Genomic DNA, 14,438 nt, shown 5'->3' with positions numbered 1-14,438 from the left:
GAATAACAAAACCCTCCTAATATTCAGGTATCGGATAAGGTCATCTCTCCTCCTAATACACAGATAGCTTAACAAGACCCTCCAAATATGCAGGTATCATGATACGATTCTCTCTTGTCATACACACCATGATAGGACCCTCTCGTCTGATATAAAAGTGAGAGGGGCCACCCTTCTATATGAATCATAAGAACTGACCAGTTTGGAGTTAAAAACAATGTTTTAGCAGTTTGAAAAAAAGCAAATTAAGTGTCAGTATAATCTTATGCCCATATTAGTGAGACAAAGTGGGAAAATTAGCTTCATGAATATGCAAACAGATGGGGGAACTAAAAGTGGTGCACACAGAATCTGGTGTAGCTGTAAATAGTAACAAATCAAAAGCTGAATTGAATAAGCTGAAGTTAGGAGCTGATTGATTACTATGCCAGCTACACCAGATTTTGTGTGCACCACTTTAAGTAAATCTCCCCCATGTTGTTTAGAGCCATGGATGAAGTATGTCTTCACATGCACTGGAAAGGTGAAAGCAAATGTTAAAACTCCTAAACAATATCATACAATTAATAGCAATAAGGTGATCAATAGGCATAGGCTCTAACATGCTAATCAGGATCTCAGTGCTTTATAACTCCCCCACGGGCCAACTTCGCATTAACAGTGATATCTTCACTTTATAATGAATGGTACCAGACAGGGATGCCCCCTTTCCCCAATTTTATTTGCCCTTTCCTTAGATCCCTTTTTTGCGACGGTACGACACATTACTAATATACATGGAATCAAGGTTGGGGCTTATGAACATAAAATATTCGGCTTATACCCATGATATATTGTTTTATGTCCAACAGCCCTATGTCACTTTACCTAATCTCATGTCGGCTTTTGAGACCTTTGGGTCCCACTCCAACTTCAAAATCAACTTATCGAAGTCAGAAATCTTGAAATATATTTCTGTAACATATAGAACTGCCTCTCTCCTGAAACCATCCTTCTCCTGGCAGCCCAATAAACTAAAGTACTGTGGTGGTGGGACCCTGTGCTACCTTAAAGATTGCTGGTTTACGCCAGATTTTGGAGAGAAAGACACACTGATTGCACTGATTGCACACTGATTGCACAGCTGTGTGTTTGGCTATTTACTTCTGACCTGACTATGGCTCAGGACCCCATCCCTCTGAGAGGAAGTATGGCAGTGGCGGTTCGTCCATAGAGGGCGCTGGAGCGCCGCCCCCTCTGGCTCTCACCGCCACTGAGTCAAATAACATAGATTCATGCATTGCATGAATCTATGTTATTTTCGCCGCTGTTATTCACATGGTCGGCGCTCAATGTCCGGCCATCTGAATAACGCCAGCTGGTTGGCTGTACAGAAATGTCTATCAAAGCCAACAGCTCTGATAGGCTTTCCCAATACAGCCCTCGGGTCCCGGAAGCTTATTCTCGGAGCGCACAGACTGTACGCCCCTTGAATAAGATGACAGGTGTCTCAGCCAATCAGGTTGGCCGGTTCTGGCTACCTGATTGGCTGAGACGCCTGTCAGTCATCGAGGGCGGGAGAAGACATCGTGAGACGTGGATGCCTAAAACCAGTAAAGGTAAGTGCCGGGCGGGGGGGGGGGAAGAAAGCAATTTACAGGGCACAGTGGACAATTGGCACAGCTGCGACCATTAAAGGGCACAGTGGCTGCGTTTAATGGCATGGCACAGTGGTGACAATGTATGGCACAATGGTGACAATGGATGGCACAGTGGCTGCGTTTAATGGCATGGCACAATGGTGACAATGTATGGCACAATGGTAACAATGGATGGCACAGTGGCTGCGTTTAATGGCATGGCACAGTGGTGACAATGGATGGCACAGTGACTGCGTTTAATGGCATGGCACAGTGGTGCAAATTCATGGCACAGTGACTGCATTTGATGGCATGGCACAGTGACTGCGTTTAATGGCATGGCACAGTGACTGCGTTTAATGGCACAGTGACTGCATTTGATGGCATGGCACAGTGACTGTGTTTAATGGCATGGCACAGTGGTGCGAATTGATGGCACAGTGGCTGCATTTGATAGCATGGCACAGTGGTGCAAATTGATGGCACAGTGGCTGCATTTGATGGCATGGCACAGTGGTGCAAATTGATGGCATGTAACAGTGGCTGTGTTTGGGCACAGTGAGACTGCAATTTTTTTTTCCTTTGCGCCCCCCCAAAAATTTTGAGCACCAGTCGCCACTGATGTGCATGGGAGTCAGGTGGACTCCCATCCCTCTGAGAGGAGTCAGAGCATGCATGCAGATGTCATTGGTGATTGAGCAACAAGGCGCTGATCAGGAGTAAGCTAGGAGAGAGCTTAACTCTAGGAAACGGTTTGTTCTGAGGAGCAGACCTACGGCCTAGGCCAAAGGCCTGAAACAGCCAGATAGCAAGAATGAAAGCCAGGAGGCTAAAGTGTTAAAGCGGTGGTTCACCCTCCTTCACATCATTAGACCATTACATTCGGCATCGTAGCGCGAGCTACGGTATGCCGGTCTTAAATTTTTAATCCCCGTACTCACTGTGCTATCGATCATTGAAGTTTCCGACTCCCGCGGGGAATGGGCGTGCCTATGGAGAGGGAGGATGATTGACGGCCGGCTCTGGCACGTCACGCTCCCCGAAGACAGCCGGAGTAGGTCTCGGTTCTTCACGGCGCCTGCGCACAGGCTATGCGCAGGCGCCGTGAATAGCCAAGCCTATTTCGGCTATTTCCGGAGAAGCGTGACGTGCCAGGGCCGGCCGTCAATCACCTTCTCTCACCATAGGAACGCCCATTCCCCGGAATCTTCAATGAGCCATAGCACAGTGAGTACGGGGATAAAAAATGTAAGACCGGCATACCGTAGCTCGCGCTACGATGCCGAATGTAATGGTCTAATAAAAAAAAACATTTTTTTTTTTTTTTAACAGGGTGAACCCCCGCTTTAAGTATGCAAGATACAGTAATTGTGGAACCCCCCTGTGAGGGCTACTAATGTATTTGTGAACTTTTTGTGCTTTTGTGAACGTAAAAGAAAATCCCAAATTTTGGGTTTTAAATCTTCCAAACGGGGACACAAGATTTGACAACCATGGTGGGGAAAAAAAACAGGGATTCCCTCACTTTAGATGGATTTTCTTTCACTTCCTGTTTGGCAATGGGACAGGAAGTGAAGGTAAATCTCCCCAAAGGGACACAGATGGTAAAATAAACCCTACATGGGTTATAACCCTCCCTTACTCTATCCAGAAGAAAAAAAAGTTGTGCCTTTAGTTCTACTTTAAGCAAATTTATTGTGCTCATTGGGAAGTCCTGATTGTGCTTACAAAAAAACAAAACCTTCAGAGAAGAATAGGGCTGCCCAATCCAGAACAGCACACACCAGAACGCTCCTTGAGTAATGAATGGCTTGGGGAGGTCATTAGGTAACCTGGTTGTAGCTCAGGTTATGATTGACTTACAGCACAAAGAGTCAACAACGTTGCAAGCCCTGGTATAATTCCAGTCTGGATAAAATGTTTCTTGGCTAGAAAAAAAGTCTGACCTCAGACAAAACAATACCTTCAACATTTCACTAAAGAACTCAAATAAAAATTATTTTATCTTTAAAATTGTATTAACTCCTTGTACAGGTTGCCATTAACAAATTGGGGTATAAATATCTTTGCGGTGACCCCTCTGGTATGTTTATCTTGCATCTGTGAGCGCTACATCAGAAACCACTGAAAATAATACTATTCTGACTACAGGGCAGTGTTGTTCGGTGTTAGCAAACAAGTATAATACTTATGCATTAGGCCCCTTTCACATTAGCGGACCGTTCGTCCGCTTTTTACAAAGCCTATATCCCTATGGGATGACGTCCGTTAGCGGATGGAGCATCCGCTAACGTCCGCAACCATCCGCGTCCGTCAGGATCTGTTTTTTCGAAAAGGAAGAAAACCCTAATTTTCTTCCGTCCGGCGGAACGGATCGGATGAAGACGGACAGACGGTCCGTCTTCATCCGATTCCCCATAGGGGAGAGCGGAGAAGAGACAGGGCGGTCTCTGTACAGTGTGCAGGGACCGCCCTATCCGCCGACAGCTCAGCGGGGATTACGGATGATCCCAGCTGAGCCGCCGGACACACACGGAGCGGACACAAAAACGGTCCGCTCCGTGTGAAAGAGGCCTTAAAGTTATTGTAAAGTTATTTTAAAAAAAACAACATTTCATACCTACCTGCTCTGTGCAATGGCTTTGCACAGAGCAGCTCTGATCCTCCTCTTCTGGGGTCCTTTGAGCTCCTCCACTACTCCTCTTCTGATGGTGGCACATGCGCAAGCTCGACCCCAAACCATGCTGTGTGTGTCTATTGACAAACTGTGTAGCTTGGCCTTGTCCCCTGCTCCTTCCTCATGGGATTTGATTGACAGCAGCAGGAGGCAATAGCTCCCAATGCTCTCACTGGGTCCAATGGGGAGGAAAAAAAGAGAACAGCATCACTGCTCTTGAGCACATCGTTGGATTGAGACCAGGCTCCGGTAAGTATTTGTGAGGCGGGGGGAGAGGAAAAAAAACATGTTTTTTTTTACCTTAATGCAGAGAATGCATTAGGGGGGAAAAAAAACTTCAGCCTTTACAACCACCAAGTACAGCAAAGATTATTGTCTATGATTCTGTCCTTGTACTGTATGACAAAGACAACTACTGGGGATCACACAAGTGCACTTGATTATAATATAAATAATGATTTATTATCTTAATTGGATGTGGGCTACATAATTATATTTAATGTGCTTCACAATCAATGTTTCCACTATTCTACGTACGTCATATGTAGTCTTAATGTTATCACATTAATTTAGCAGTATCTTCTCCTTTCATTGTTAGCACTGGTAGCTAAACAATTTGTGCCATGTTTACAGAGGAGGTGTTTATTCCTATTCTTGTATTTATTCTTTTGAAGAAATGTAGATTATTAATTTTCCTGTAATCCTCCTTCTCTTGGTAAGGTTTCTGTGCACTGGCCGCTACTACACTAAATGTCTGAAAAAGTCACAGGAATGTCTAGCATCCTTCATACTGGATTCCTAAACTAGCCCAACACCTAGTGTCAGGACAAGGTCATCCAGCACCCAGGGCAAAGATGGCAACCTGTGCCCCCCCCTCTCTTAGGGTTATCAGTGATAGTGTCGTCACTACTCCTGTCAGCCTTGTAACAGAAGCAACTGCCACAGAGCGCCCCATCCCTGCAATAAACCATTGCACCAGAGCTGCCCACCTCTTGTTCCAGCTCTGCCAAGACCACCTATAAAATACTGGCATCTTGATTTCAATCACCCACATCCTTCACCAACACCACAACTGACACGTATAACTTTCAGTTACCATGTCACTTAATATGACCCTAAAGCTGGCTACACGCAAAATATAAACATAAAAATGTATTAAAGGCACAAAAAAGGGGGCACTGGTGTTACTGACAAAAAAAAAAGGGGGCAAGGGGTGATAAAAAAAAAAAAAAAAGACTCCTTTTATTCAATTAACAGGGAAAAGAAGGGAGTCTTTTTAGTCCTTAAAAGTCACCGTGGCTTCAAGTTCACATTGTGGCGGTGTCTGTGGTCTCTTCCGAGCAGGATCTGGGGAGGCTCAAACCAGCAAACCATGTGTAAACAGAAAATTTAAGGCGAGAGAAGTGCCACAACCTAAGTGAAGCATTTATTAAAGCATATTGGTAAAATTAAAAACAATAAATGTGCACTCACGTTTAAAAGACATTAAAAAGCGTATTAATAGGTCTCCAGCAGGTGGCAACCTTTCAGGTGCTTGGAACCAGGAAGTTGACCAGGGGAGCACCAGGAAGCACCAACAGGAGCAGCAGACCGAGTGTGTATATCACATGGATAAGAACCACTGTGGACAGCAGGAAAGTGCGGGAGGCCCACAAATGATGTCATGTGTGATAAAGATGGGCGTGGTTATGTATTTTGAGGTGTTCTTATCCATGTAAAACACACACTCAGTCTACTGCTCATGTTGGCTCTTCCTGATATTCCCCTGGCCATCTTCCTGACTGCAAGTACCTTCCATCACATCCATGTGGAGGTGCTTGCTCACCATTGACCACCGGGAAAGGTTGCCACCTGCTGGAGTCCGATTGAAACGCTTTTTAATGTCTTTTAAAAATGAGTGCATATTTGTTGTTTTTCATTTTATCAATATGTTTTAATAAATGCTACACTTGGCACTTTTCTCTCCTCCTTTTTTCTGTTTACCTTCAGATACTTACACCCTGGTTCGGATTTCCTTGTAGAGCACTCATGAACCTCAGAAACCCATGCTATGCCATCACCAAAATAGGGACCAGCTCTTGTGGCTGCTGGTTCTCGCCCACTCCCACAGCTTTTTTTTTTATTTAATAGAGGGGCTGTCTATCCATTATGATCTACAGTAACATGCAAGAGGTTTGCTAGATCAAGAGACTGTAGAAGCTGACCTCTGTTTACATGAAAAAGTGACCTTGGGATTTTGGGGTCCCTATGTGGTCCTAAGGAAGCCGGTGTCGGACAATAGCCCATTCTGCAGGATCTGGTCAATATACATATATAGTTATTGCAACGTCTACCTACTTGGAGAAGTGTCTGCTGCAGGAAAAGGCTATGCAACCAGCAGTGCACATACTGCTGCAACCCAACAACTAGAGCATAAAACGGGGTAGAAAGTTCACTTTTATTACCATACTGGAATTCTTTATAAATTGTAATTTAATTTGCGGTTTAGAAAGACAAGTGAATGTTCTCAGAATAATGTTAATAAGTTTTATGTACAGTTTTTAAGGAAATACTGTAGGTACATCCCACTTTACACATTGCATATACAGTTTTCACTTCCTGCCTTATGGTTACTGTGAGTTTCAACACTAATCTATAAATCTGCCCAGTGGCTTACCCTGTGAGCCCAGCAACTGTTTTGTTGATGCTGACAACATTCTTTAAAAGAGAAGAAGGGTTAAAGCCCGCTGCCAGCTGATGTCACTCAGCTGGTCCAGACTCTCTAGAGAGATCCTGACTTTAATGTCGGGATCCACATGCCTGGACCGGCAGCTGGCTCAGCCTCTCAGCATGAGCTAGCTACTCCCACCTAGCACTTCAGTGAGCGCTGGAAGGGCAGAGCAGAGAGCCGACGACTGACAGTCACTGGCTCTCTGCTCACTGAAGACAGAGAACTGAGCGATCAGCAGTCTTTGATCACTCAGTAATTTAAGTGTAGAGGTGGTGGGGGATATATGCTGCATCCACCTAGGTGAGTATGCGTGTTCCTTTTCAATCCCAAACTAGAGGAGGAATGTACACACATAAAAACGGGAAGCAAGTAAAAACGTGAAAGTCACATAAAAATAAATATTTTTACGGGGGCCAAAAATTACAATAAATGGAATTTACATTTTATAACAATACATGGTAGTGAATAAAAAAAAAATGGTGGCCCTGCCTTACAAAAAGTGAACAACAGATAACTGGAACCGTTGCCTGTTGCCCAAAGCAATCAAACATGAAGCTACAATTTCTGATCTGAGCTAGAAAAACAAAATTGGATTCTAATCATCTGCTAGAAGCAACACCTTCACATTTGGTGTATTCATTTTAAAATGATGTCATGTCTCTAGGACAAAAATACGGATGGCATGTAGGATGAAAGGTAGCATTTTATGAGGATCTGCCCACGGTTAGAATAGTTGAACATCTGCAGCAGCTGAGTATCTGGGTCATGGAAGGGGTTAACTTCAAGAGCTCTGAAGGGGACAACATCTACTGTGGATAAGGCTGAACACATCCTGGGAAGTTGTCTCTCCAAAAAAAATGACAGGGAAGGAGACATCCACCTGTCATCTGTAGCGCTGGCACCAGCTGCTGTTTATTAAACTCTGTGGCGCAATACGGGGGGCGGGGCCTTATCCGTCGGGGGGAACATATTCTGATAGACATCAATCATCTGGGCGAAGGACCAGATTACATTGCGGCTCAGCTTGGAAACGCCTACTCCCGCGGGAGAAGTACCCGGAAGCCGGATTGCAAATATAGATTATAAGGTAAAAAAAAAAAAAAAAAAAATGGGCCGACTGTACATGCTGGTAGTATAAAGAATTTGGTCTTATATAAATGTTATTTGGGTGAACCTCCGCTTTAACCTGATTTTCCTGAGCTTTTATACCTGCTCTTTTCATTAATCCCATTCTCTTCTATAGATCTTGTGGGCTCATTATCTTAGATTTTGCTTTGTTTATCTTACATTTTTTCTTCCCTTAAGTGCTGTGGTTCTTTAGAACTCTCTGAATCTGCCATGGAAGGATGATAGAATGTGGCTTTTCTAGTCTATTGGCAATTGATTGACCCACCTACACATAATGACTGTGAAGTCTTTATGCTAAAAGGATTGTAAGCACATTTTCAATGCCTTAGAAGTACTAAGTACAATGGAAATGTTGGAGAAAGTAACCGCACTGCATTTTCATATCAGCAATGTTATTTAATAATAATCACAGAATATACTGTGTAGTTCTGTAGGCTTTCCCTTGCATGTTGTAGATTAGAATCTAAATTGTTGTAGAAAATTCCACACCTACAGCAAATGGATACTTGGCACACCTTCATTAAGATTGATTTAGAAATTGGTAAAAACGCCTGGGGTGTGTGCCGGAGGCAGAAAGAGTCATTACCTGTAGTGTGCCTCTAGGATAACAAGGGAGTATGGATGACACCATCCCTGAAGCAAATAAAGATTTGCCTGGTTTTCTGGGGCAGGCAGGGGTAGGATCACCGTCATCCTGACGGAAGAAGCAGGAGGGGGTTAATGTGAGGAGCCCATCCCTGTGGCTGAGAAGAATCAATCAAACAGTAAAAATTTCTCTCTCGGAGGAAAGAGATTGATTTCTGCTTTGCAGGAGTCAGACTGGGTAGTTTTTAGTCAAGCCTTGGTGGGACTATTCAGCGCTGAGAGAGATCGGGTGTATGCTGGGAGACTGTTAATGTGCCGAGAAGATACGATAGCGCAGGATTGAGGTCAGCAGGAGGCCTTATGAATAATAAGGAGTATATGAGGCTTGCAAACTGGTGAAGCACTGTATAAACAGGATCAGCATTTCATAAGAGGGCTATAGTCAGGCCCGTCGGAACAAGACAGGCAAAACAAGCAACTGCTTGGGGCCCCGTGCTGGCCTGGGGCCCCAGCAGGGCTGCAGCCTGTAGCGTGGCCAAGCTCCTCCTCCTAATTCCTCCTGCAGTCCGGCCAGGTACCGTAACCATGCGGTACAGGAGATTCAGTTTTCTGTTCCCGGCCGGACTGACAGGAAGTGCACACACTCAGTGCTCGCTTCCTTTCAATCTGGCCAGGAACAGCAAACTGAATCTCCTGCTGCGCGGTATGAGGGGGGGGGGGGGGAACATGGGGGGGGGTAAGGGGGGGAGGCAGTCAAAAGTACTACCCAACACTTATCAGAAAAAGTACTACCCGTTCGGCGGCAGCAGCGCAACCAACCTCCCCACCCCCACTTATCGGTACTAAATGCTTCCACAGCGACAACCTCTCCGTAACCACTGCTGGCGGAATCAACTAGTTTAATTGCAGAGGTGACCATCACACAGAGATAAAACTAATAAACAAATATTGTTTAAATGATAAAAATTTTACTTCTGCAGGGCCAATCTGCCCTATAGGCTCACTATGCAAGCCGCTTAGGGCCCCGCAAAGCTGCGGAGGGCCCCCCAAACTACTAGAGGCCCCACCTGGTGACAAGTCATTTTCAGACCCTCAACTCGATGGCTGCATGGGAGAAGAGGTAAGAAGTCAGCACCCCCCGCTTCTCACTTTGATGTAATTTCCGACAGCAGAACACCCCCTCCCCCCGCCTTCATGTCATTTTAGGCAGACCCCACCCCCGCTTCTCAACTTTAATGCGACATGTCATTTTTCTTACTTATGACTTACTCATTACCCTGTATTTCAAGCAAGCTATAGGGCTAGTTAGGCTATCTGAAAGTAGATTGCTTTTTGAAGAGCAATCCATATTCAGAGACATTAGACAGGTGGTGAGGAGGCCTTGTATCACCTTTCCACTGCCTACTTTTACCCCGTGAAGCCCGCACTAGTATGCCACATTGCACGGGTCACCCCTGGGTTATGTTCAGCAGGCAGTACAAGCCCACTGAATGTGACAGCAGGGATCATTTTTGATGTGCCGTGGTGCCCATGGCATATGTATTCACTTCTTTGCAACATAACAGGGAGTGATTGGGGGGTAATAAAAACATGTCTCAGCCACACATTTATACCGCTCCCCCAAACACAAGTGTAAATGAGAGCCCAGTTAAAAATCAGAAATGCTCAAGTCACTTGAGCCGGTTTATGCTATGAAATCATGGAGGGACATGCAGACATCTCCATCCTAAACTGGGCAAAAAAAAACCAAAAAAACAAATTCAGTAAATCTTTGCAGCACACACACACTTTGCCCCATGTTTTGATCCTGCCAGAAATCCAGGGAGCCCAGAACTTCCTGTAGTGAGATGACAACTCAATGCTCTGCTGCACTGCAGAACACCTCATCATTTTATCATAGAGGCAAGAAAAGGGGGAGGAGTTCAGTAGTCCAGCAGGGCTGACAACACTGCTTGCAATTTTAGTGCAGGAGAGGCAGCTCTCTTCAGGAAGTCGGGAACACATTTTAAATCATCCAGCATAGTTCTGTACTTGCAATGTTTGTAAACATGGGGAATTGTGCATGTACTGCACAGATGTATTATTATTACTACAGGTATTTAATGCCGACAATTTATAGCATTTTACATGCCGTACATTCACATCAGTCTAAATAGGTTTTTCTTCCAATTTTGCCCAGACAAACTATAAGGCCGGGTTCACACCTATGCAAATTAAGTGCGGCTTAAACGGCATCCAATTCGGATAACTTTATAAAATACATTGATCTTAATGAGGCTGGTTCACATATGTGCGATGCATTCGATGCAGATCTTTCTCATAGCTGGCCATATACTGAATGTTGGCCAGTTCCTGACTGTGAACTTATAATAGTTTGATAAATGAAATTTGCAAATTATCGGCCACACAGCGCCTGCATCCAATCAGATGCAGCCACTGTTCCGGTACTTTGATAGCAGACTGGTATCTGCAGCAAGAGATTTGTCCATCCATATAGCGTGTATATGTACTGTATAGCAGGCTGAACGAAAAAAATCTAATAGTGTATGGCAACATTTAGGCCCAGATTCACAAAGACTTACGACGGCGTATCTGGAGATACGCCGTCGTAAGTCCGAATGGCCGCCCTCGTATCTATGCGCCCGATTCATAGAATCAGTTACGCATAGATTTGGCAAGGATACAAGCGGCGTAAGTCTCCTACGCCGTCGTATCTTGGGGTGCATTAATTACGCTGGCCGCTAGGTGGCGATTCCTTGATTTCCGCGTCTAATATGTAAATGAGCAAGATACGCCGATTCACGAACGTACGCCTTTCGCAATTAGTTACGCCGTTTACGCAAGACATACGCCGGCGTAAAGATAAAGCAGGTCTCTAGGTGGCGCAGCCCATGCAAAGTATGGACGGCGGAACAAGCGTATCTTTTTACGTCGTTTGCGTAAGTCGTACGCGAATAGGGCTGTGCGCAAGTTAAGTTCACGTCACAGGCATTGAGCCGGCGTATCTTTGGGCGTAAATACGACGTGATACTGAGCATGCGCGCGCATGCCCTGTTTCGGCCATGCATCTACATGGGGTCAAGCCTCATTTAAATACAACACGCCCCCTACCAGCCTACTTTGAATTACGCGCGCTTACGCCGGCCCATTTACGCTACGCCACCGTAACTTAGGACGCAAGTGCTTTGTGAATACAGCACTTACCTCTCTAAGTTGCGGCGGGTGTAGCGTATCGTATTTACGCTACGCTACACCCGCACAACGTAGAGCGGCCGTACGTGAATCTAGGCCTTAGTCTACAGGTGCCCACAGATGGGAGATCAACTAACCCAGATGATAGCCACCTAATGCTCGTCACCACAATAAATCCCCTGTATCTGGTAATGTCCTTTTCATATCCTCCTCCTCCTTTAGAACTGACAAGTATTCAGAAAAGGAAAAGGCAAAATTGACCTAAGGGGACACAAACATTATAAATGACATCAACAACCAAACGGGTCATATTAACATTCCTATAGTGGTCATGAAAGCAGACAGAGAGACTCTCCATCATACCTACTGTTTAGTACATTTCTGCCTCTTTGTGACCTCAGAGACATCAGACCTATTGATCAGCAGATCTTTCCTTGTGACCCTGGAAATACTTTCCTACAATCTTCGCTCATCATATGTGGAAACGTTTAAATTTGTACCCTTACCAATAATGCCGCTGTCCCTACTCTCCAGGGTGGATGTGGGGCTGCAGTCCTTGGTCGCCCCAGTAGTATTGGGTGGAGGAAGGGTCGAGCATGGGCTGTTGGCAGGAGGAGAAGCGGTACTGCTGGTCAAGGTGGAACAGGGGCTGATCCTCTGAGTCGCCGCAGAGCCCTGAGTGGGAATGAGGAGAATAGCATAGCAAGGTTAGAGAAAATAAACTCTTCAGTCACACTAATCAAGTCGTAGGACTGCTGATCAAAAAGTGTTATGAGCAAGCGTGCATGGGCTAAGGTAAATATAAAGGAATGCTCAGTTTAATAACACATGTAATTACAGCATGAAATTTGTCAAATCAAGTGATAATGAAATATTCACACACACACACAATACATTTATATATATATAAAAACATAAGAAGTTTAAGTGTAATTGTATTGCTAGTTACCACTGACTAAACTAATTGATGTCTGAACTAGTAATTTGATAGGGAAATATATTTACCAGTTAGGATTCAACACCACCCTAGAGCAAAAGTGTCATATTAAGAAATGCCAAATCTGCCCTCCCTCCATGCAGCACTGATGACAACTGTCACTTACACTGCAGAGGATAGCGGAGAGCATCGGAGAAGAGAGGTGGTAATGGTAAACCTTGCCATACATTATACAATTTTCTTACTCAATTTAGATTTACCTTCAACTATGTAGTGCAAGGGTCTGCCTGACTGCATACAAATTGAAAGGGTTTAGGTATGCCCTCTCTAGAGGCTTCCCCTTACCCACTTCTCTTTTCCTGATGCACCAGTCTCCTTGTTTCTCACGTTCTTTTTCCTCTGCTTTCCAGACTGACAAGCTCACTCTAAAACCTCGTACACACGACCGTTTTTTCCGTCGGGAAAACTGCCATGAGAGCTTTTGGCCGAGAAAACCATCTGTGTGTATGCTCCATCGCAGTTTTCCCGACAGGAAAACTGCAGTGAAAAAAAAGAGAACCAGCTCTCTTTTTTCCTGCCGGGATTCCCAGCGGTTTTTAACCGGACAGTTTTCCTATGGGAAACACTGCGATGAAGCATAGACCCGGCCGGGATTCCCGACTAAAGCTCTCATGGCAGTTTTCCTTTCAAGAAACCCGGTCATGTGTAGGGGGAAAAAGTTACTGAGCAGGTTCTCGGTTTTCCCCTCTGGTTTCCCGGCGGTAAAAAGAGGCTTTAGCCCTATGGCTTCCCGCTTTTCACATGTGAATACACCTTCTCTATACTCCCTTGGAACATTCCGGGACCACTTAATACCTGTTGGGAGACACTGGCTTAGATCGACTCGGTTTACAGTCCCCCCAGTAGTATTAGCAGATACCCCAATAAGCAGTTCTGTTTCTATAGCTGGAAATCCCTCTCTTGAGAAGGCCCCCTCATATTCCCAGGTTTTGCTATAGCTACTCCTGCTCTGTATAGGCTGTTACCTCCCTTTTGCCTGCTCTAATTGACACCTTTCCTTCCGAGTCCTATATAAAGGCTCTGTATACCTATACAACTTTTACGTTATGGTTTATGATCTGTTGATGATGTACACTTGAACTGCTCATATATTTTTCGACTAATACTCCAGCATCCCGTGATACAGCGGCGGCCATAGCCGACGACTGTATCACTCGGCCCCGCCCCCCCCGCGTCATTGGATGTGATTGACAGCATCGCCAGCCAATGGCTGCGCTGCCATCAATCCGTCCAACCTAGCCAATCAACGGCCAGGCTGGGAACAGGATGACGGGGACGCGCGCGGGACTTACGAGGGGCGAGCTAAGTAAAACAGGGGCTCAGGGAGGGGGGGGGGCGTGCTGTCGGATGTTTTTTCACCTTAATGCATAGGATGCATTAAGGTGAAAACACATTTACCTTTACAACCCCTTTAAGTATAGGCAATATATGATGATCTAGCACAGGGTAGAGGAGAGTATCTGGCATTTTGTAAAAGTGACAGGTTTACTTAAGAATCAAAGATCATTATGAAGAATAAGGCAGAATAAC

General features: G+C 45.1%; 1 protein-coding gene across 5 annotated transcripts in view; it reads right to left on the bottom strand.

Annotated features, from left to right (window-relative positions):
- TANC2 (tetratricopeptide repeat, ankyrin repeat and coiled-coil containing 2) overlaps positions 1 to 14,438 on the bottom strand; it is a 419,029-nt gene that overhangs the window by 49,925 nt on the left and 354,666 nt on the right. For all 5 annotated transcript variants that reach the window (XM_040330204.1, XM_040330205.1, XM_040330206.1 and 2 more), the window contains one exon: positions 12,418 to 12,586. In XM_040330204.1, the coding sequence (XP_040186138.1) occupies positions 12,418 to 12,586 (169 nt within the window). The remainder of the gene's footprint in view (positions 1 to 12,417; positions 12,587 to 14,438) is intronic.

Source organism: Rana temporaria, chromosome 12 (genome assembly GCF_905171775.1).
Source record: "Rana temporaria chromosome 12, aRanTem1.1, whole genome shotgun sequence".
Classification (NCBI taxonomy): Eukaryota; Metazoa; Chordata; class Amphibia; order Anura; family Ranidae; genus Rana; species Rana temporaria.
Note: the sequence above shows the minus strand (reverse complement) of the source record. Positions and strands in the feature narration are given on the sequence as shown.